General features: G+C 39.5%; 2 protein-coding genes across 2 annotated transcripts in view; one reads left to right on the top strand and one right to left on the bottom strand.

Moving 5' to 3' along the window:
* Positions 1 to 24,576, bottom strand: part of LOC140151692 (protein TALPID3-like) — a 55,773-nt gene that overhangs the window by 1,518 nt on the left and 29,679 nt on the right. The window contains exons 12-18 of the mRNA XM_072174028.1: positions 17,769 to 17,893; positions 17,059 to 17,246; positions 15,089 to 15,266; positions 13,593 to 13,809; positions 12,232 to 12,425; positions 11,728 to 11,819; positions 459 to 1,215 (exon numbers count right to left, since the gene is read on the bottom strand). Coding sequence (XP_072030129.1) covers positions 459 to 1,215; positions 11,728 to 11,819; positions 12,232 to 12,425; positions 13,593 to 13,809; positions 15,089 to 15,266; positions 17,059 to 17,246; positions 17,769 to 17,893 — 1,751 coding nt within the window. The remainder of the gene's footprint in view (positions 1 to 458; positions 1,216 to 11,727; positions 11,820 to 12,231; positions 12,426 to 13,592; positions 13,810 to 15,088; positions 15,267 to 17,058; positions 17,247 to 17,768; positions 17,894 to 24,576) is intronic.
* LOC140151693 (uncharacterized) lies at positions 19,538 to 21,071 on the top strand. The gene has a single exon (XM_072174029.1). The coding sequence runs from the start codon at positions 19,554 to 19,556 to the stop codon at positions 21,069 to 21,071; it is 1,518 nt and encodes a 505-aa protein (XP_072030130.1). The 5' UTR covers positions 19,538 to 19,553.

Below are 24,576 nucleotides of genomic sequence, written 5' to 3'. Positions count from 1 at the left end.
AAAGGGTTTCCAAAACAAGAGAAAACAAAGGAAATATTTCCTTTGTTTGGCTATATCTCAAAATCAATATTTGTGAGCTCCGACTGATTTTGCTTGATCGCATCACATATTTAAAAATATTTTATTTCATAGGTTTAAGGACAGGCCCTTTTGGACCAGACGACCACATTGTGAATTTCAGACAGTTTGACAGGCTGCACTAAGTGTTTGATGTTGTGAATTTGTTGGACTTCTTTTTATCCATCTGATGTATTAATTCTTTGATGAAATAATAATCGGATATCAATGAATTGGCAAATCAGTAGGATTTTCTCCAACCTTTGATTTACAGCTGATACGGCATCATAAACAAGTCTCTTTCATAAGCTACCAATATCTGCTAATTACTTTACCAAGTACAAATAACAACTATTGGTATAACAACTTTCCTTGCAACCAACCACACAACAAATAAATACCTGGTGGCATCGGTTGTCTCTTGGCATCACCATCCTCCATCTGATCAGTTGGCAGATCTTCCACTGGTGTCATTCCTGCAGCATCTATACTACGCCTCTGACCTCCCACTGCTCCTCTCTCCTCTAAAGCATCATCATCTTCATCTCTTACATCTGGTAATCTACCGCCTCCAACCTGTATCACTCTTGGTGCTGCTACATTGATAATGTGTGGTCTTGGAGCTGGTTGAGGTCTTGTGGTAGTTACATCTGGTGGTTTACTCTCTTCACTTTCAGCAGCTGGGTGCCTTGTGTCATTATGACTATCCACATGACTGCCAACAAGTATAGTAGGGTTGCTAGGTTGATCATTGGTTTTCACCAGATGAGATACCCTTAAAGTCGAGTCCACACCTGGTTGATTGCTAGCTGCGTAATCACCACTCCGTTTCTCCTGACTATCAACTTCGCCAAGTTCTCCAGGAGATAATTGACGTCGGATTGCCCGCACCTCGTCAAAACCATCATCTGCTCCTTCTGCTTGAATCTGACCTATCACAAATCTTTCAGTTGATGGGGTCAAGCTGGGTCGCTGACCCAAGCTGACCTCTCCAGGACTGCGAGCTCCATTATCGGATGACCTTCGCACAGGAGGTTTGAATTCAGGTGTTGACTGCAGTGGGTGCCCAAGTTTAGTTAATAATGCAACCACAGGGTCATCTGTCAGGTTAAATTTTCTGAATCTGCTTGGTAGGATTTCACCTTCACTGGGTGGCTCCTGAATTGAACAGAAACAAAGATTTATGATTGAAAAGTGATACTGAGATTCAGTTCAGAAGACTCTTACTACACAATGTGTTTAAACACAATACAAGTAAATATTATACATTTATTTTAGCATGCATATTTGTGACCTGCTTCCAGGGTCAGTGGCCCCATGCAGGACCTTTCTATTTTCCTCTCCAAAAGCCTAAGTGGTCAATCTTCTATTCCATATGGCCTTAAGGGCAGAGTAATGGGAGAGAACATGGACCTTTTCGAGCTTCATTATATCTGAATTGTATGTCCAAAGTATATAAAATTATACATTTTTGGAAAGGAAATGAGTCAAGGAATCCCATGGTGACGTCAGATTTGTTCAAAAATCTCAAGTTTTTGAAAAAATCACAAAATTCACTTTTTACCCCAATTTTTTTGTGACAACTTAAAAAAAAATCCGTTCGGAGTAAAAAAAAAATTCAGTTAGCTTTTCATGAAGAAGAGACATGAACTTAGGGAAGGTTTTTTTTTTTTTTTTATTCGCCTCTTTTTTCAAATATTGAAAAAAATAATGTGAAAAAAGCCATATTGTCACTCTATTAAGCTAAAAATTGCACATAATGGTGTATATTTTTGTTTAAAACAAATATTTTGAAAAAATGAAAAAACCTTCCCTAGACTTTGATGTACTCTAAAGGATAGTGCAAGAAGTTTACCCATTTCTTGCATATTTTTCGAGTTATCTTGTCACAAAAATCGCAAGCAATATTGTCAAAAGTGAACTCTGAGAAATCGACGCTTTTAGTAAAAAATGTCAAAATTATGCACAAAACGCCCTTAAATTTTAAAACGGTAAGACTTTCACACTTGTAAAAGCTGTATCTGGTGCATGGTCTAAATATGCATCTTTTTGCACCAATGAATCTATAATGTCTGCTTTCAGTGCGACAAAATTCAAAATAATTCAAAAATCTAAGTGGCATTTTGACTGGAAATTTTTGTTTTGTTTACACCACATTTGCTGGCGTTAACAACATACCGAATGCGCCTTGACTCATGCGTTGGACATACGCTGCCAGAGAGTTACGCCACGTCACGCTTGACGCGAATCACGCTGCGTTATCACAATATTTCGCATTCGCGCATTTCTGACTCATTATTTCCCGCCAATTTACTAAGCTGTCTTGAGCCATGTGACTTTTTAGAGGTGAAAAGAGTGAAATAAATCAAGCAAAAAATACGAATAAATATTAGCAAGTTGTATTTTATCAGTTTCAAGTGAAAGAATACATCTTAGTGTTGATAAATATCAAAAAATCTCAAATTCGGTCGTGGACGAATGTGTCTTCCATTACTCTGGCCTTAACACCTAGGTTTCATTATCATTGAGGTATAGGACTTTTTATTTTTTCGGAGAAGAGCAGGTAGGGTAACTACTTGATTATATTTCTACATGTTCATACTACATACTCTGAAAATTTTAGAAAATTCAGACGAGTCCTATTTTTTTTAAAAATCACATTTTTGTTCCTAAAATGGGGGTTATAGCGCCTCAATGGGCACTCTCTCCATAGGGCTACATGTAAAGACCAGTTATAGACAAATGGCCCTAAAATAAAACGGACTCGCTCATTTTTCCTCAAATTTTGCATATGATGTAGATTTACCATCTGGAATGTAATACAAGTGGTGTCGTTGCTGCTCTTCTAAATTCATTTTTAAAATGTCCGCCCCAGACCAAGGTGCCTTCACAGAGTCATTGCCCTGGTTTCAATAGGACATTGCTGTTTGTTAATATTCATAGTGTTACAGAGAAAAAATATATTGTTGGGATCACAGCATATGTGAAAGATCAATAATATATGACCTGTTATGCTTCTTGCTTTGGTCCTTAATTCAATATTTGCTGCTTTTCAAAATTCTTTAAATTTGTTTTTCTGTTGAATTCATAATACAGATTGGTGTTATTATTTGGCATTAACAAGCAGAATGAGGTGGATAAATCAATTTTGAATTACAGTCTGAAGTGTGTTGAACTCCTGTATTTCATCGTTTCTTGAAAACTTTCAAATGCGAAGACAGAAAAGTAGCACTACAAACCAAAATCGACCTAACAAGGAAAAATCGTCCTAAGATTATCAACATCAATGAATGAGGAATTAGCCTAAGTTGACAAAAGAATTTAGGGAGAATTTAGGGAGATTTTAGGGACATGAAAGGTCGATAGACCGCCCAAAACTGCCACCCAAAGCAAAATCAATACCAATGTCTCCATGCCCATCAAGTATCGAGTAAACCAATAAAGCCACCATGAACCACTTTATATCCGGGCACTTACCATTGAAATGTCAATCTCAATTAGCGTATAATACAAACTCTGTTAGGGCTACCACGATGACAAAGCAGCCTTTGTTAAGAAGTGGAAATGTATAGCACTTATCATGTTTTATTTTTATGGTGATCGATCGAATAGTTGACCGTTAGTTTTTATTACATCACAGAAAGGAACCGTCAGCGTGGAGAAAAAGTTTTTTTAATCAAGTTCCAATTTATATGAAAGTTAGTTCAACCATGGTTCAACCGAAAAAAAAACCCCACAACAGTCATACCGCGTATGGTTATCTCTGGAACGTGGTTCAATATCATGCACATCGCAAGCACATGATTTGATGTAGGCCTAAACAATAATTATGATTAAGAAAAGCCTACTCCCAATATTTTTTTGTTATGTCGTGATATTCACCCATTTACCATTTTCAGCTGGATAATCAATGCTGCGATCTTAAAAAGTTGTAAAATATTAAATTTAAAATGTGCATGTTTATTTGACAAACTTGTTAAAACTACAGGGGATTTTGTCGACGTTCATGCCTACTCTTCCCGCTACTCTTAGTATTTTCAATTTTAAAAAATCAATGAAACCCGATTTATATTGGCGGTTCATGAAACGAAACAGCTTAATTATCTTTTAAATCAAGCAAACAGATCTGCAGGAAGAAAAGACAAAGTAAAATGTACCGCAAACTCTCCGTGTCACTTATTATGTTTATGTTTGTTTACACAGATTTGAGCGAGGGGAGAGAGAGAGAGTCCGAGAAAGAGTGTTTGTAAGAAACATCTCAAGACATAGTTATAATATATTATAAGTTCCTACCTCAAAAAATTCTTGAGTAAACGCATGAAAAATCGGGGGAAGTTTTGTTGTCCATTGACCGGGCCGTTGAGATGCACTATCGCATCATGGATTTTTCGCCACGATATGTATGCTTCATTTCGTTTTACTTCAGACCTTTTGTGGCCTAGAACTTCCAAGCAAATGTCCCAAAATAATGTTTTTCTCGTAAAGTATTCTACGCAATGCAAGTATATTGGATCAGGATCAGCACATCACAATTTACAGATAGATGATGGCCTGAGGATGCCGGATCAATTGGATACCTACACTACGGTACTGGTTAAACATTGTTGTTAACTACTTCATCCGGATCCGGTGCGGTTCAAACAAAAACAAAAAGCCAACATTTATTGGTAGATATATTCCATGATCAAATGCTATAAATTGTCGGCACGGCATTTAATTCTCCCGGTTATTTCTCCATTTTGATACAATTTCCAGCAAATACCGTCATCAATTAACTTTCTGCCGCTCGCTCCATGTAACTATATCCATCATTCTCGTGCCTCGAACTTGAAGGTTGGCCTAACAAAGTAACTTATGCCTACCGGCAAGCCGGCAAGGCCGGGTACCAATGTCAGGAAAGACCGGTCGCGTTGTCAGTGGTCTGGCGAGTTCGTCGTCCAACCCAAGCATGAAGTTCAAAGAAATATAATTGTCTTCAATCTGATATAAACGTCTAGGATATGGATAGTCCAGTAGTCCACATTAAAATTTTATTTTAAAACATCATGCTGCTTCCTGTTCATCTCCAAATGAAATCATGGAAGTACCGTGAGAAAGTCTTGAGTAAGCCAACGTACCCACTTGACCCGATGATGAGCATGTGTAATTATGTGCATGTACCGTCCGTTTAACGTGTTTACAAACAATTTACACTTGGCTTTATAAAATAGTTGCTGTATAATAATTGCAATTAATAAAAACTGAGGTTTTTTTCTACTTGGCAAAAACAATGTTGCCAACAAAAATGGAAAAAACTAAAAAAACTGATGAATGTTTCACTTTTTTCATCTCAAAACCAAATGATTAATTAACAAATAATAATAGTAATAATAATTCGATCATTACAATATATTATTTCCTTCTGTCATTTTTGATCAGCAAGATTCTAAATTGTCCACGATTTCGTATTTCCTTGATAATCCATCGCTGTATTTTTTTTTTTTTTTTATTCCTTTCTGATTTATTCCAGGTACGTATCTTCCAAGTTCAAAAGACCCAAGCTATTGTTTCCCATCATATTCAAGATTACTCATGCATGGATCAAGACATATAATTATAATAAACACATGTTGCCCCATTCATAAAATGATCATCAGGTGTCCTTCCCACATCCCCGCCCACATCATTTGTGATCGGTTGGTTTGAACTACATCCTTGTTTTGAACGTGCCAGAAGTCGACCACAAAGGGACCACAAAGGACACGCCGCCCAGTTAAAACCACGTGGTCACCATGGTTACAACTCGATGCATATGGTATATGTTGTCAACATTCCAAAAATAACATCTTTCAACCGTTGCCATGGGTTAGAAGCAAAACTTTTTTTTTATCTTTGCATTGTTAGCAATATAGTTGGTTTAGACCAGAGGAGATGCTCATCTTCTCTGGTGCAGATGGAGGGGGGAAGGGGCTCATCATGTTTTACTTCGGGGTGCGAGATGGCAGCTCGAAGTCCGAGATGGAAGCTCGGGGTCCAAGATGGTAGCTCGGGTCCGAGATGGTAGCTAGGGGTGCGGGGTGATACCGTAGCTCGAGGTGCGGGATGGTAGTTCGGGGTGAGGGTGATAGCTCAGGTTGCGAGATGGCAGCTCAAGTCCAAGATGGAAGCTCGGGGTCCAAGATGGTAGCTCGGGGTCCGAGATGGTAGCTCGGGTGCGGGTGATAGCTCGGGTGCGGATGCTAGCTCGGGTGAGAGGTGATAGATAGCTCGAAAGAGATGGCAGCTCGAAGTCCGAGATGGAAGCTCGGGGTCCAAGATGGTAGCTCGGGGTCCGAGATGGTAGCTAGGGGTGCGGGGTGATAGCTCGGGGTGGGGGATGGTAGCTCGGGGTGAGGGGTGATAGCTCAGGTTGCGAGATGGCAGCTCGGGTCCAAGATGGAAGCTCGGGGTCCAAGATGGAAGCTCGGGGTCCAAGATGGTAGCTCGGGGTCCAAGATGGTAGCTCGGGGTCCAAGATGGTAGTTCGGGGTGATGAGCTCAGGTTGCGAGATGGCAGCTCAAGTCCAAGATGGAAGCTCGGGGTCCAAGATGGAAGCTTGGGGTCCAAGATGGTAGCTCGGGTCCAAGATGGTAGCTCGGGGTCCAAGATGGTAGCTTCGGGGTGCCGGGTGATAGCTCGGGTGCGGGATGGTATCTCGGGTGAGGGGTGATAGATAGCTCGGGTGCGAGATGGCAGCTCAAGTCCGAGATGGAAGCTCGGGGTCCAAGATGGTAGCGCGGGGTCCGAGATGGTAGCTCAAAAGCGGGGTGATAGCTCAAAAGCGGATGGTAGCTCGAGGTGAGGGGTGATAGATAGCTCGGGGTGCGAGATGGCAGCTCGCAGATGGAAGCTCGGGGTCCAAGATGGTAGCTCGGGGTCCGAGATGGTAGCTCAAAAGCGGGGTGATAGCTCGGGTGCGGGATGGTAGCTCGAGGTGAGGGGTGATAGATAGCTCAAAAGTGCGAGATGGCAGCTCAAGTCCGAGATGGAAGCTCGGGGTCCAAGATGGTAGCTCGGGGTCCGAGATGGTAGCTAGGGGTGCGGGGTGATAGCTCGGGGTGCGGGATGGTAGTTCTGGGTGAGGGGTGATAGCTCGGGGGGTGAGATGGCAGCTCGAAGTCCGAGATGGAAGCTCGGGGTGCGAGGTGGTTGCTTGGGGTGCGAGGTGGTAGCTCGGGTGCGACTGAGTTGATTGCTCGGGGTGCGAGGTGGTAGCTCAGGGTGCGAGGTGGTAGGTCAGGGTGCGGGATGGTAGCTTGGGGTGCGAGGTAATAGCTCAGGGTGCTCTAATGCCATAACTCATAACTTAAAATTGAGCGCAAAATCTAGATTTTTAACTTTAGCGCTCACGCACATGAAACTGAGTCGATGTGGATGGGTTGGGGTGTGTACACGAGTCTGGTGTAGGATATAGTGTGTGCCGCACCAGGAATTGTTTTCGGGGCATTGGGTCAAAGTGAATAGGGGGTGGGTGGGGATTAACTAATTTTACACACAATTACGGCAAAAGTGGAACATTTCAGTAAATTGGGGGGGCGGTTTTACTGGAGGGGGGGGTTCTAGGGGTCATGGGCCATCATCGTATCAAGTATGGGCCGAGGCTACTTTAGTTCTTAAGCTAGAGGAGTGCAAAGGACTGGTCTTGAGAAGGAGGAGGAGGAGGAGAAGCCAGAAGACTAAACACAACAAATACAATATCTATGCCCGTTGCACGGGCATAGATAAAAAGTACGCAAATTCTACACTTTCAATTTATGACGAACACTCCCCCAACACACCCGCTCCTACTTACAAGGTATAAGCCCAGGTTAAAGCACCATAGCTCAATCTTATACCGGTGCTCCTTTTAAAACACGGGATATCCCAGCATGGACAGCTCCGATTTAAGTTATGGACTCATCACTGTTTGGACTCACCATATTGATCAAAGTTTTATTAGATACTCTCCACTTTAAGGATTAATCTTAATCTCAAATTATAGTATTTGAGATTTTTTTTATACAAAAACAACAATGATTAAAAGTTATGTCAAATAATTTCAAACAAACAACTTTTCCAAACAGGAATTGACATTTTAATTATACCCCACCCCACCACGGTTACGGTTCGCTATCTCTAAGGTTCGCTATCTCTAAGGTTCACTATCTCTAAGGTTCGTTATCACTAATTACGAAAAAGGTTCGCTATACCTAAGGTTCGATATCACTAATTTTGAAAAAGGTTCGGTATTTCTAAGGTTCGATATCACTAATTTTAAATAAGGTTCGCTATCTCTAATTTTAAATAAGGTCCGCTATCACTAATTTATTGAAGGTTCGCTATCTCTAAGGTTCGCTATCACTAATTTAAAATAAGGTCCGCTATCTCTAATTTTAACAATCCCGGTATCCCTATGGTTCGCTATCTCTAATTTTAAATAAGGTTCGCTATCTCTAAGGTTCGCTATCTCTAAGGTTCGCTATCACTAATTTCAAATAAGGTTCGCTATCTCTAATTTTAAATAAGGTTCGCTATCTCTAATTTGTAATAAGGTTCGCTATCTCTAATTTCAAATAAGGTTCGCTATAGCGGTCCTTATTTAAAATTAGAGATAGCGGACCTTATTTGTAATTAGAGATAGCGGACCTTATTTAAAATTAGAGATAGTGGACCTTAGTGATAACGAACCTTAGGTATAGCGAACCTTAATCGAAATTAGTAGCGAACCTTAATTAATTAGGGATAGCGAACCTGAAACAAAATTAGTGATAGCGAACCTTAGGTATAGCGGACCTTTATTGGGATTAGTGATAACGAACCTTAGAGATAGCGAAATAAATTAGTGACAGCGGACCTTATTCAAAATTAGTGATAGGGAACCTTATTTTAAATTAGCGATAGCGAACCTTATTTATATTTAGTGATATCGAACCTTAGAACTAGCGAACCTTATTCTAAACATGGAAGAAAGAGTTCCATGTTCTAAATTAGTGATATCGAACCTTAGAATTAGCGGACCTTTTTCAGGTATAGCGAACCCTTTTCTCTATTAGAGATAGCGGGATTCTGATCTCCATAGACTTTACACGTTAGTGATAGCGAACCTTAGAGATAGCGAACCTTAGAGATAGCGGACCTTAGAGATAGCGGGTTGTCCCGCCCACCACACCCCCTACACTCAAATTTTATTTCAAATTCGAGAATCAAAATTAAAGACCATAGTGACCTACACCCCACCCCACCACACCCCCTACACTCAGATTTTATTTCAAATTCAAACATCGGACTCAAAGACCATAATGATCTACACCCCACCCCACCACACCCCCTACACTCAAATTTAATTTCAAATTCGAGTATCAAAAACTCAAAGACCATAGTGACCTACACCCCACCCACCCCAAATTTTATTTCAAATTCAATATCGAACTCAAAGACCATAGTGACCTACACCCACCCCACCCCAAGCACTCCAAATTTATTTCAAATTCGAATATCAGACTCAAAGACCATAATTACCTACACCACACCCCCTACACTCAAATTTTATTTCAAATTCGAGCATTGAACTCAAAGACCACAGTGAATTAAATTTACAAACTTTAATTAACTTGATGACTTGATTGACTTTGAATTTAAAAGCTGAACAAATCTACACTGCACGAAACGACCCCTTCCAAACTTCAAATGGACAGGTGTTTGGCCAATTGCCAAAGATTTATTTTTTTTCCATTGTTATTGTCCATACTTCCAAAGACCTATTTTTAGTTTGGTATACATCTCTTGAGAAATTGGACCTGTGATTGGATGATCATAATACACGCCCCGAACACACCCAAAAAATCGATAGTATAAACATCTAGCTGGCGCTAGGATCCACAACATGCTCATCTAATCAGGGCACAGTTCTTTAACCCCAATAAATTTGTATATTCATTGAATGACCTCTGAAAACTTGGTTACACAAACTCATACCTTGCAACTTGAGGTCAAATTTTGCACTATGATTGTAAAATATAGTTTATTGAACTACACCATTGGGATGAGGACATCGTAGGCATCATCAGGTCAAGTGGGTATGTTGACACTTATTTCTCACGGCCGCGCGCGAACAAGAGACATCAGATGTGACATGGGCAGGGCTTCAATCTGGAAATTATAGTGTTTACATTTTTAGAACAAATATTTTATGCGGACTATCCATCGGACCAAAGATCAGATTGAAGAATATTTATTTTCCTGGAACTTGGGCGATGTTTGCGTTGGAACTTTGAGTTGGAGGACAACTCATAAGACCACCGCGACGACGGGAGCTGACGGGATCTTTTGTACTGCATACATCCAGGCACGCTTGAAAGATGATCATAATAATTAATGATTGGAGAGGATTGATCGAGTTGATGACTATGTTAAAATGTTTGCTGGAATCTGTATTAAAATTGGAAATAAAATATGACAACAATTGAAATTATTTGATCATGGAAGGATTATATAAAAACTATTATCATCGATATAAATATGTGAACCACCGCCCTGGGTGATGCTCCAGTATCTATGACTGGACCATCATCTGAATTCTGAACTTTGATGTTCTGATCACCTATTCAGATGCATGCTTTTGTGGAAATACCTTGAGTTATAGGACTACGTTATTATGTGGGTCTTCTAAGCCACAAAAGGCTAAACGTAAATGAAATAAAAACTCGGGAAAATATCGAGATGAGCATACTGAACGACAAATCAACCTAGGATTATTAATGCGGTCAACAATATTGAGCATGGTGAGTTCGAGATTTATCAAGATTTATTGCAAACAGCGCGAGCTAATATTGACTAGTTTATTTATTTGAAATTCATCATATCATAAAAAATCGCGATTTCGAATTTGATGAATTTTAAACGTACATTTATAATATTGTTTAAATAATTGCAGACCGATATAATCATAGGCCTACGTATTTGACTGGTCACTTCCCCAGGATCACTCCTAAATCTGCATTTTTGTTTTAATATATTTTTCTCATGCTACATTTTTTGTCATCTTCGTTCGGTCATTTCTAAAAACAAATGGTCCATTTTTAACCACATGGTTTAACCTACAATTTTTTTAAGTAAGTTAATTATTACTAGTTTTAATACACGCATGGAAAAATTAAGCAAACAGAAGAAACTTATATTCACGGTTCATTTATTATTTTTAATGCTGGGGTAACCGACTCCACGGCAGAAATACAAATACTATGCCTAAATTGGAACAAACAGTGTAGTGGAGCTTCGGCGATCATGATCAACAACAAAATCGATTTTATAGCACGCACTTGAGCTGGCTCGGAAGTGGTTCCTATCGATCGATTGTAGGAGTTGTGTTTGGCTGATACCCGTGGCTTTCTAGTGCTGACATGCTACCAAGCTGATGTTTTGCAAAAGCGTAGCGGTTTTGCACCCAAAAATAAATTGGGTGCCATCCTAACTCATGACGTAAGATTGGGTAAAACAGCTTTGTATACCGCCCTAAATTGAAGTGGGTCGTCCTAACACTGCCTAATAATGCCTAAAAACATAAAAGATTGCAGAGATAATTCCTCATTGTTGTGGGGGATTTAAGTTACGTCGATTTTTCCTTGTTAGGTCGATTATGGTTTGTAGTGTAGGTAGCTAGTAGGTGTACTTACCTGAAGATCTCTTTCAATATCCTCTGTCCCTCTCATGGTACTATCAGCACTGCTGGCCTCAAACAACTTCATATCCTTTGCTGCTAAAGCATCTGGAAATTCAACAACAATTATGGATTTATACCATTGACCAAATAGACATGCAACCATTTTGGTTTGCTGGTTAAATACTTTACAGAGCACAAAATTAGCCCCTGTCTGTTCGTAAGAGATACATGTGTATGCTTATGTTATGGTAAATCCACCATGCTGGATTGCCACAGATGGGAGCTAAAATAATTCACTGCTAGTATATATCAGGCCAACACCGAATGAAAATTGTCATCTGAAACCCTTATTATTACAAAGGCTTGCAAATACAGATCTCAAGCAAGCAAGCAAGCAATCTGTATGGTATTGATAAAGTCACATGATCGAAAGTGGTAACTGGTATTGCATCCTTATTGTTGGTTTTCTAGAAACAACACCCTAAAAGTTTAGCTAATTTTAATAATGTTTTCCTACCTTGTATTAAGTCTACCTGTCCCTCACTCTTGCTAATCAACCACTCCCCTTCTGATATGTCTTTTCCAACAGTCTCTGATACACTAGCAGTAGTTACATCTGGAGATTCTTCACTCTCTGTCTCACTTGACTCAACAGGTGGTGGTGGCGGAGGTGGCGGCGGAGTCGGTTCTGCTGGCGGTGGTGTGGGTGTTCTGTTATGGTAGAATTTCATTTACACAAAAATGTGATGAATCTGTTAATTTTTTTACTCAGATGTAAACTTTATATGATATCAAATATCGGGATTTAAACAAACTTTCGGCACAGAACAGAAAACTTAATAAACCTTGAAAGCTCAATATGAAGCACAACACCTTCTCAATAGGATGGGTACTTCACATCGAAAAATCTAAGGCTATATAGTTTGAACTTTCAAATGTGCTGCAATTTTGCTTAAATCACTTGTTTGAGAAAAAATGAATATATTGTTTAAGATCAATTATACTGATATTCTGTCAGTCGTTGCTCTCAACCGGGGGAAATCACAAAGCATGGCATAAAATAAATACCTCTTGATGAAGCAGTTGCAAAAGTTTGATTTCTTATCAGGGAAATCAACTTTAAATATTTACCAAAGACAAGGCAAATTGGTATTTTCTATGCTGAGAAAATAACTGGAACTGCAAACCAACGGATTTCGGGAGGGTGTCCCCTTTGACAGACATGAGAAGTGGGTAAGTGCAATAGATGGAACAACCCCGGCCGAGAGAATGAAATCCACACTCCCTGTGTGGGAGATTAAGGTCATGTCTTCATGCGGGGTATGTGGATTTCAACTGGGATAGCCAATTCTTGGAAGGCTGTAATATTCAGTGAGGTTGATCCAAGTTTCCAAACCTACATATTTAAGTCATTTCTATAATGTAGTCAATCATTTCTCTTTCACCTCTTCTTGCCAAACAGGTTACTGTCATTTGGTTATGAAGTACAACTAACTCCATACGTCAAAACTTTCTTTTACAAAGTCCCATGTACTTAACCAAAATAAATCAAGTCAGTATTCTAATTATTGTCTGGCCAATTAAACAAGAATTTCAATTTTATAATTCATTGATCTGTTTGGCAAAGTACAGACTGTATCCAAATGATTTGATACTCATCACTATTGGTGTTTTATGAAAATTCTGCTTCTTCCAAGATGCAAAGTTGGATCCTCTTGAAATAAACAGACTTTGTAGTTTTATGACCTATTAAAACATTAACTTACAAAGTTGTTTGATCTTATGGTTAGCATTTTGATGTGGCATTCTTGTCCATAATCAGTGCAAACTGATGGGTACCAATCATTTTGATACAGTATGTCTGTATTACAGACTAACCTTGGTGGTGTTTCTTCTATCTTCTCTGGCTCTGGCTCAGGGCTGACTGGCTCAGGAGTTGCGGATGGAGTAGGTAGGTCTGTCTCATTAAGTAGTAATGGTACAGGTGATTCCCTGGGGGATAACTCTGGGGTAGGTGCTTTGGGTGGGGTTGGGGGAGGGGTTGCAGCTGGGGTTGCTACTGGAGAGGTTGGTACTGGTAGAGGTGCTGGAGTTTCTGTGACAAGGAAGCATGTCAATGGAAGTTTGTTATACAAAGATATTGGGAAACAAAGTGGAAATATTCTTGTCTGATAAAGGTTCTATTTATACAATTCATGTTCATGGAAGCATAATTTGAAATAACATTTTTGTTCACATGCACAAAACTACCTGATCAAAGATATGTAGAAACATGAGCATATTTACTTGTTATTATTTGTAACAAATGATGTAAACTGATGATGGATCTTGATCTGAACTGCAAAGACCACCCACACTGATTTCAGAAATACTCTGAGGAAGAGGAAGTCATTGCAGCTCACTGTGCAAGAAGACACAAGGGACCTGTCTCACAGCTTGTATATTTTGGGAGCCTACCCGTGGATAATGCAGCCAATGGAAATCAAGGCTTAAATATTGCAAATAGCTTTGCTAGGACACAAGTTATACAGCTCAAGACCTACACAACCTGATGCAAGATCATACACAGTAGAGACTGGAGATGATTCATCATATCTTCCAAACAAGGTAGACCAAAGTAAAGTATTTGCACATCATAAGGCCTGGTCTTTTGAGGCATGCGAGTGCACTGATCACATGCCTAACATCATCACGAGGAGTGCGATTTACAGCACACCCAAATGTAGATAGTACACTTAAACATCTGAGAATTCAAATCACACACCTAAAGCAAACTTAACATCATGGGGAGTGTGATTTGAAGCATTCCTGGCTGGAAGTTTCAGAAGACAAGGCCTGCATCTTTTATCAATTGCAAGCCACAAATAAAATGAAGCAAGATTCTTCTCTATCATCTTTGTGCACAAAAAAAAGTGCAATACATTTTGGTTGATTTATTCAGTATAGAATGCTAAGTGGGAAAATGGAAGGTATGCTTGCCAAAACTATCTGATTATCTCTACACTAAGGTAAAGGTAAAAGAGACGATCCTGTATAAACAGTGATCGGAGTGCCCATCTCTCTTTGGGCCAGACTCCTCCATGTAATGTTGCTATAGGGGGATCGCTACACCTCCTCTACAGCGAGTCTGTTACCTTCCCAGCCAGCATTTAAGAATGCCGGTACCCATTTAAATACCTGGGTGGAGTGGAGTAATCGAGATAAAGTGCCTTACTCAAGGGCACAACACGATGGCGTCGCCGGGGCTCGAACCCGAAACCTTCCGATTATGAGTCAGTGCCCGTTCCGCTAGGCCACCGTGCTCCCCATCTCTACACTACTGACATAGTAATCTCATCATACCATCTATTATATGTAATACTAGGGATTCATACCTTCTCTTGGAGGAGGTTCAGGTGTCTTCACACTCTCTGGTTCTGATTCAGCTAGTGAGGACTCTGCAATGCTGGCAGCAGGTGTAGTTATAGGTGAGCCTGCTGTAGGTGGGGTATGTACTGGACTAGCTTTGGGTGTCACTTCTGGTGTAGGGATAGGACTTCTCTGTACAAATACCTGCAACAGGGGTGAGAAATAAAACAACATTTCAGTGTTTGCTGGTAAGTGAGACAACAGTAAAAATTTCATTTGAATGAATACAGCAGCAGGTTTGTTTGCAACGCAGTTCAAAGAACAAAATGTGGGCGTGTGAAAATACAGCTCACATTCCAATAAGGAGTGAGATAGATATACTCTGTGTTATGCACACACGGGCATTCATCACATGTTCATTCAAATGATATTCTTACTACAGATACATGTAATAGCTTAATTTTAATGTACCTGAAACTAGATAGTCGATGCGAAGAACAAGGTCGTGCGCACTTCAATAAAATGTCGAATTTTGTTTTTGTTTACATTAAAGGGGTCAAATTAAGTTAATTAGTTTCAAAAGCACTGAAAGCTCCCTGCGTGCTAAGCACTGAGTAAACAGTCACAATACACTACAATAGAGTCATGCTCATGCTGTTTAACATGAACACCCGCAAATCCTATGTCTGGTCTGATATTGGGTCACTCATACATTACACAGGAGAATCTCACTTGACTAATTTTACATATTGTTTATCATGTCAGTGTCAAAGAATGACTGCTTTTTATAGAGAACCTATTGTCAACAGTCAAGTGTTTGTTTATTGAATTAGGTCAAGTGTTTGATGCTTTTGTGTTGAAGGACCATTGAAAGAATATCCAATTTCACTATTTTGAAGTCTCCAAATCACCCAAATTAATCAGGGTTGCCAAACTGCGATTCGGTAGCCCAAATGGGTGACTTTTGAAGATTTTCCCCGCAACTTTTGACAATTTCCTGTCCCATTAAGACAGATGGTTAAGAAAAATGGGTGACTTTTTAGCAATGCAGATACAAGTCTGGTAAGGCTCACTGTAACTCACAGGTTATCAGTGTCTGTGCAAAATACTTTGGCCCATGTTGAAAGTAAGTGTTCTACAAAATTGTACATTTATTTTGATTATTCCGAGACTGCACTTGCCCTGCAAATTGCCCTGCACCAGGTGAAATTACACCAAAACTTTCAAAATGGGGTGTAAAAAAATTAACTCAAACACTGTAATTGCACCTGACCATTACATCTGACCAGTACATTACAAAAGAATATAAAATATCAGTACTGCAAAAGACAGTAACCGCAAAAGACAGTGACCGCATAAGACGGGTGACCGCTGGTAGGAATAAATTATTCAATTTCTCCAACTACACGGCAGTACAGGCATCAATAAAGTCCAAATGTATGTTTGCATGAAATCATGAAGGTGTGTGTGCACCGGTACCAGTCACACAATATGTAAAGTGTAGGTTTAGGTGTGGTGCCCAACTTCTTGTATACCAATCTACATAAATTCATGATGTTATGAGTCTCCCTATATCAAGTTGAATAAAATAAGTTTTTCTTTTCTTGGATTTTCTTTTTTGTGTGGATCATTTGGAAGCAAAAGAAGCGATAGACTGATCCCAATCTGCAAGGGAATTAAACAACAGGAAGTAACAAATTTCGAATCATTTCAACACTTTCACCATTGTTATTTATCATTAAAGGAGCAAACAGGAAAAGTGATCAGAGGCCAGGAATCAAACCCAGGACCTCAGGTTTGCGAGACCTGTGCCTTTACCACACAAGCTGTCTGCTTAATCATGAAGTTCCTGTGGCTAAATGGACAAGGCACAGGTCTTGGAAACCTTAGGTTCTCGGTTAAATTCCTTGGCAGGCTCACTTTCCTCTTCTTCCTTTAATAATAAGTAATAACAGCATAACTGTTAAAATAATTTGAGATCCTTAATCTGGCTTACTGGTTCTGGTGATGATTCTCTCTTCTGTGTTTCTACAGAGATAGGTCTTGGTTCCCGCTGTCTTTGTCCCAACATAGCAGCAATCTTTTCTTCCAATGCCTCCCTTACTAGACCATCAACAAGCTCTGGGTTGACAGGCTGCCCTGCATCTACAAACAACTGAAGACCTGCTGCACCATAGGCTTCAACTAAGCACATGAAGAAATTGAAATAAAACATAAAAAGAGGTATGAATATCATTTAATGTACAGGGCCTTAAATCAATTCACTATTTAATTACTTGTAACTTATGGTATGTAATGTGTCATTATTTTCAATCTTATTGGCACCACATATCAAGATGATGATAAACTTTTATAATTTATTCTCAACTCTCTGATCAAGTAATACTTATATGACAGTGGGGTTAGGTTGAAATGTTCAAGTAGGCTATTTGAATTTGCAGATCTGTAATACTGCAATTTGACTGCTCAGTGCCAGAAGTGGGTAAGCGCGATAGCTGCCATGTGTGGCTGCCATGTGTAGATGAGTACAATATACTGGGTGTAAATTGCCAAAACTGCAGCTATTGCACTTACCCACTTCTGGCACTGAGCAGTCGAATTGTGTGATTAATCCTTGTTCCAATTTTTGGATCTTGAGTAGTTGAATTTCATATTTCTTGCTGCATTAAAAAAAAACATCCCACAACATTATCTAAATGCTCTTACCCATTGATGTCTGTGATGATGCAGCAGACATGATGCTACTATCTGGTGAGGTAGGTCTAGGTTCTTTTTGCTGCTGCCTGTTGTTTAGTTCACTTATCATCCTAGCCATCAACTCCTGTTCTATCCTGTATGCAACCAACAAAAACAAAATAAAGCAAAGATGATGAGTTCTTGATGCTAAAATTATATTTGGCGAGGTAGGTCTGGGTTCTTTGGGCTGCTGTCTATTGGCTCAGAAAGATTTTCAACATGGGGGGGCTGACCAAACAAAAATGTTGGTGACCCATCATGGAGGGTGACCTGAGGGGGGTGCCCAAGTGGGATTTCCCAGTCATGAAATTTTCTGAAAAATAGGTCAAAAACACCCTTTTTCCCGGTATCTGGTCACATTTTTTATCTGGAATTATTGGGGGGAGGGCTGAGCCTCCAGACCAAAATTAGTGAGGGGGCCGAGCCCTGCACGCCCCGGTTCCTAAGCCTATGCTGTCTGTTGTTTAGTGCACTGATCATCCTAGCCATCAACTACTGCTCTATTCTGCATGTAAAGACAAAATAATGCAAAGGTGAATAGGTCATCAGGACATGATGCTACCATTTGGTGAGGATGGTCCAAGTCGGAATTCTTCGGGCCCCTGTTTGCTGTTTAACTCACTTATCCTTCTTAGCAAAATGCACGCAAATATTTTTTCTTCTTCCTATAAACTTTAAGAAAATGTACAAATTTGCACAAAATTTCATGTCACAGTAACATGGGTTGTCTCCAAAATTTTAATGCTGCATAAATATCATGCATTACAGTATCACCTCATAACTCTGTACCTCACTGCTACCATGAAGGGCAATACAAAGAAAATAAAGACATACAAAATGTACATTTTAATTTGTTTTTATAGTTTTGTGTGAGAATAACTATCAATATGTTTCAGTGAAAAAGTCATTTCAAGGTTATTTGAGGTCATCTGAGGTCAAAAAATTCACCACTGGGATTATTTCCGGTTATGAACTGAACTGATGTCTTGTACTTCATATATGATGTGATACAAAAATCTGATATTTATATTTATTTTTATACTTCCAACACTGAGTCTCATTTATTTACGTTGTGTCACATTTGAGTCACAGAAGTTTCTATGCCATACCCTGGGGGAACTATTCGTGTTCACTCACCTGTGCAAGGCACGTTCTTGAACACAAAAGTTAGGGCACAATGGGAAGGGCATAATAAGCATAATACACATGTAAAAGGGGCCGTTCACAAATATTGTGTGAAAGTATCAGAGCATGAAATTGTACTATTTGCACCAATGGGCTATTCCATTTAAAATCCACACTACCCCTGTGGAAGATTTTGGAAATGTGTTCCACAGAGGGAGTATGAATTTTAAATGAAATTAGCACATTAGGCAGCTCCATTTGAATTTTATACACCCTCTGAGAAAGATTCAACCTGAATCTTCCACATAGGGGAGGGTGAGTTTCAAATGGAGCTATCTAATGTGCTAATTCCATTTCAATTCATACTCCCTCTGTGGAACACATTTCCAAAATCTTCCACAGGGGTAGTGTGGATTTTAAATGGAATAGCCCAATATATATGTATATGTAAGTAGGACTTTGAGGAAGTGAAGTTAAGTATGCCATATTCCATACAGTTGTTAATTCACTGTTCTTCTGTATAATTTGAACACTTTATTTCCTGTTCATTTGGTAAATCAAGTCTTTGTGGTTTGTCTCCACTGATATCTTCTATTTGAACTCATATTTGATGCACATCAAATTTTCATCATGATTTTCTCACTGATCCATCTGATTCCTTTTCTTGTTTCCACTGTGGAATTGTCCAGTCAATTCATCTTTCCAAAAGGATTACCTTGTAAGGTGTACAATAGGACAAGATTAGACTGCTACAACAGGACACTTACAAGTATACCACCGCTGAAAGATGACAACATCAAGAGCTTAGATTTGAGTCTTAACCAACTGGAAGCTGTAAACGGGATTAGTTTGACTAATCTTGATCAACTTGAAGAATTAAATTTGAGCCACAACTCTGTGAGTAACATCAGTTTTGACACCAACTTGCCTCTACGAGTGTTGGATTTAAGCTACAACAAGATTCGCAATATCAACGCCGATACATTTACACTGAACAAGCTGGAAACGCTAGATCTAAGCCATCAAAGTCATCCACTTACTTTGCATGCAAGTGCATTTCACTCAGCTACGTCACTGAAAAACTTAACTATTGCTAACAGTGGTTTGACCAGTCTACCACCACTGGTATTTAGTGGGTTACATGAGCTGCAAGAACTTTATATAGGTCAGAATTCAATAGAATCTTTACCTACTTCTGTTTTCCATGGACTGGCCAGTCTAACTCACTTGGATGTAAGATACGATGTCCTTCGTTCACTACCAGCTGTTCTCTTTCAAGATCTCACCAGTCTGGAACATTTAGATCTATCCAGCAATACGATATCAAGCTTTGTAATGCCAGAGATAACAGAGACATTGCTTGCCAATCTCAAATATTTAGACCTATCCTGGAATGTATTAATTTCCACTCTACCAGAGACATTGTTTGTGAATCTTATCAGTCTGGAATATTTGGACCTCTCCGTAAATTCGCTATCAAACTTGTCAGAGACATTGTTTGTGAATCTTACGAATCTTAAATATTTAGATATATCCACAAATTACATATCAAGCTTACCAGACACGCTGTTTGCAAATCTGATGCATCTAACATACTTAGATATTACTGTAAACTGGTTAACCTCTATACCATGTAAAGCAATAGAAGGCCTCCAAATGCTAAGAACACTAGCTATATATTATAATAAATATGACTATGTACCTTGTCCTCTAGTTAATATGACTAGTCTAAAGGAGTTGCATGCATCATATTCGACAGATCAGCAAGGAACTAAATATTGGAATGAAACTGAATATTGGAATGAAACTGAATATTGGAATGAAACTAAATGGTCAGAACTAATCACACGGTTACCTGCTTCACTATCGACTCTGTACCTGGAAGTGTATACTGAGAGTGTATTTCAATCTGTGACGGCAGGATCATATTTGAACTCATCTTTGACATCATTGGATATTTTGTATCTCAATGATCTATCAATTGAAGATGATGCATTTAGTATGTTTCCATATCTACAAACTTTGAGTATATATAATTTCTTTTATAGAAATCCCATAGCTTTATCCAAATATGCCTTTCGGAGCTTATCCCACCTTAAATCACTGAATCTCAGTAGAAATGGTCTTACGTACCAAATTTCCTTATGAAGCACTGAAAGTGCTTGCAAACTCACTAACATACTTGAATCTGAGCAATAATAACATAGAAGATATACCCAACTATTATGACCAGTATACAAGTTTACAATTGGAATCGCTGGATGTATCACAAAATCCAAGTGGTAGATTCAATCTTAGTTTCTTTGACAAATTGGTTGATGTGCGTTTGAATGGTGTTGACAGACAGTTCGTTTCCATTCGTGGCATCAATAAAGCACTCAGATCTATGGACATTTCAGCCGACTCAAATATTGCTACAGTAAATGTTTACTCCATGCCATTGTGCACCAGAGCGCCTGCACTAGAGGAAATTACCCTCAATAAACTTGACTTCAGCACTTGGAATCCATTTGTTTGGGTTAACTGTTCAAATCTCAAATCTCTTACCATATCTGAATCAAGTAGATATATTGTTGGTGAACAAGAAATTATAAACTTTCCTCACCTAGAAAAACTGACATTAACAAAATGCGACTTGCCATCAATTAATCAATTCATTCTTGAAAGTCAAAGTCTGCGATATTTAGATCTGAGCAGCAATAACATTGACAACATTCATGGAAATGATTTTTCTTCACTGGTAAACCTCATCCACATGGATCTCAGTCATAACAAAATAGATAGTTTACCTAGCAACCAATTCCATCGCATGTCAAATCTGCTCTACCTTAATTTGGCTGGAAACACAATTGGTAGTTTGAATGACTTGGAAGGTCTCCTTGGTCTACATACACTTATTGTATCTGATAATGCATTGACTACCCTCCCTGCCTTCTTGATGAAAACACCATACAACTTGCAGTATTTAAACTATGGGAAAAATCCCTTTTCTTGCACATGTGATATAGAAGCCTTGCAAGACTGGATGCTCAGAGATGACAGAACATACATAGATCCGCAACCGACATACATGTGCAAGTATCCTGCTAGCCGTTATGGACATGGTATTACACAAGATAGTTTAGACTGCAGTCTGCATCTGGCATACTACATCAGTTTCGGGTCAGCTGTAATTGTCCTGTGTGTAATAATTGCTATCATTTATCGGAAATATCGATGGCGTATACATTACAGATTCTGGGTGTGGTTTTATCAGAGAAGATATCGGTGATATATAGACAATGATGACGATGCTGATATCATGAATAGCGACGATGAGGACGATGTTGATGCAGATCACAGATATGAAGCACCAATCATGCGACGTCGATATCATGCATATGTTGCCTACCACAGGGAGAGTCAAGCATGGATAGATGATCAACTCATTCGAGTCATTGAGGATGGGCAAGAACAGTTCCGTCTTTGTCTGAAAGAAAGAGGTGATGTACCAGCTGGGCATTATATTCTCAATGCCATATGCCATGGTATTTATCATAGTCGTAAAACTATTGTAGTTTTATCGGAAAATTTTATGGATGATGGATGGTGTAATTATCAGCTACAGATTGCACAAATGCGATTGGTAAAGGACAATGAAGATGTCATTATTCTTGTACAGATTGGAGAAATTCCTGATAACAAAAAAACATTGTTGCTTCGTCAGATATTACGTAACAAGAAAGTGTTGTTCTGGAATCAGTTGAGGATGGAACTACGTAAACCATCGCGATTTGATTGTAGATTTGAAAATGTTTAAATGACTGTACTGACTTGTATAAGTTGGACCACATTGATTGTAATTAGTCTTGAACATTTTTAATATTTCTACTTTATTAAACAGCTATGTTCATATATTTATCTCAGAAGTAATTTGCCAAGGTTATTAATTATTATACTTATCATTATGATATGGATCTCATGGTTCTTGAGTTAAGGTTTGAAAAACTTCAAAAAATATTTGTGTGATAACACTTAAATTTTCGACTGAGGTCCCAATACAAGACTTGATACGCAAAATGTGATACCATAGAATTTCATCTACAAGCATATATGTCTCTGAACGAGGCCTTTTTTGACGAAAGAGACAAAAGGCAGACACCCTCCACAAAAACATTATTTGGAGTTTGAGCCAATATATTACCAATACAGAAAGCTGTACAAACTTGTACTATATTATAAGACTATAAGTACATCTTTCCTTCTAATCCATGCTGCCAAGACATCAGATGACAGTCCCTGGTTAGGAGGTGGTGCTTTAGGTGGGAATGGAGGACCATGATAGTCTCTTGTAGGGCTTCCTCTGTAACCTGGTAAGGATATCCCTGACACAACTTACCATTCAACAGCTTGATTCTCTAGTACATCTTTCCTTCTAATCCCTGCAGCCAAGACATCAGATGACAGTCCCTGGTTAGGAGGTGGTGCTTTAGGTGGGAATGGAGGACCATGGTAGTCTCTTCTAGGGCTTCCTCTGTAACCTGGTAAGGATATCCCTGACACAACTTACCATTCAACAGCTTGATTCTCTAGTACATCTTTCCTTCTAATCCCTGCAGCCAAGACATCAGATGACAGTCCCTGGTTAGGAGGTGGTGCTTTAGGTGGGAATGGAGGGCCATGGTAGTCTCTTCTAGGGCTTCCTCTGTAACCAGGTAAGGATATCCCTGACACAACTTACCATTCAACAGCTTGATTCTCTAGTACATCTTTCCTTCTAATCCCTGCAGCCAAGACATCAGATGACAGTCCCTGGTTAGGAGGTGGTGCTTTAGGTGGGAATGGAGGGCCATGATAGTCTCTTCTAGGGCTTCCTCTGTAACCAGGTAAGGATATCCCTGACACAACTTACCATTCAACAGCTTGATTCTCTAGTACATCTTTCCTTCTAATCCCTGCTGCCAAGACATCAGATGACAGTCCCTGGTTAGGAGGTGGTGCTTTAGGTGGGAATGGAGGACCATGGTAGTCTCTTCTAGGGCTTCCTCTGTAACCAGGTAAGGATATCCCTGACACAACTTACCATTCAACAGCTTGATTCTCTAGTACATCTTTCCTTCTAATCCCTGCTGCCAAGACATCAGATGACAGTCCCTGGTTAGGAGGTGGTGCTTTAGGTGGGAATGGAGAACCATGGTAGTCTCTTCTAGGGCTTCCTCTGTAACCTGGTAAGGATATCCCTGACACAACTTACCATTCAACAGCTTGATTCTCTAGTACATCTTTCCTTCTAATCCCTGCAGCCAAGACATCAGATGACAGTCCCTGGTTAGGAGGTGGTGCTTTAGGTGGGAATGGAGAACCATGGTAGTCTCTTCTAGGGCTTCCTCTGTAACCTGGTAAGGATATCCCTGACACAACTTACCATTCAACAGCTTGATTCTCTAGTACATCTTTCCTTCTAATCCCTGCAGCCAAGACATCAGATGACAGTCCCTGGTTAGGAGGTGGTGCTTTAGGTGGGAATGGAGGACCATGGTAGTCTCTTGTAGGGCTTCCTCTGTAACCAGGCAAGGATATCCCTGACACAACTTACCATTCAACAGCTTGATTCTCTAGTACATCTTTCCTTCTAATCCCTGCAGCCAAGACATCAGATGACAGCCCCTGGTTA

This window comes from Amphiura filiformis, chromosome 5, assembly GCF_039555335.1.
Source record: "Amphiura filiformis chromosome 5, Afil_fr2py, whole genome shotgun sequence".
Classification (NCBI taxonomy): Eukaryota; Metazoa; Echinodermata; class Ophiuroidea; order Amphilepidida; family Amphiuridae; genus Amphiura; species Amphiura filiformis.
The sequence above is the reverse complement of the archived record's forward strand: the minus strand, read 5'-3'. Positions and strand labels throughout refer to the sequence as shown.

Coding starts and splice junctions, on each gene's coding strand:
- LOC140151693 (XM_072174029.1), top strand. CDS start 19,554: ATGATTTTCTCACTGATCCATCTGATTCCTTTTCTTGTTTCCACTGTG.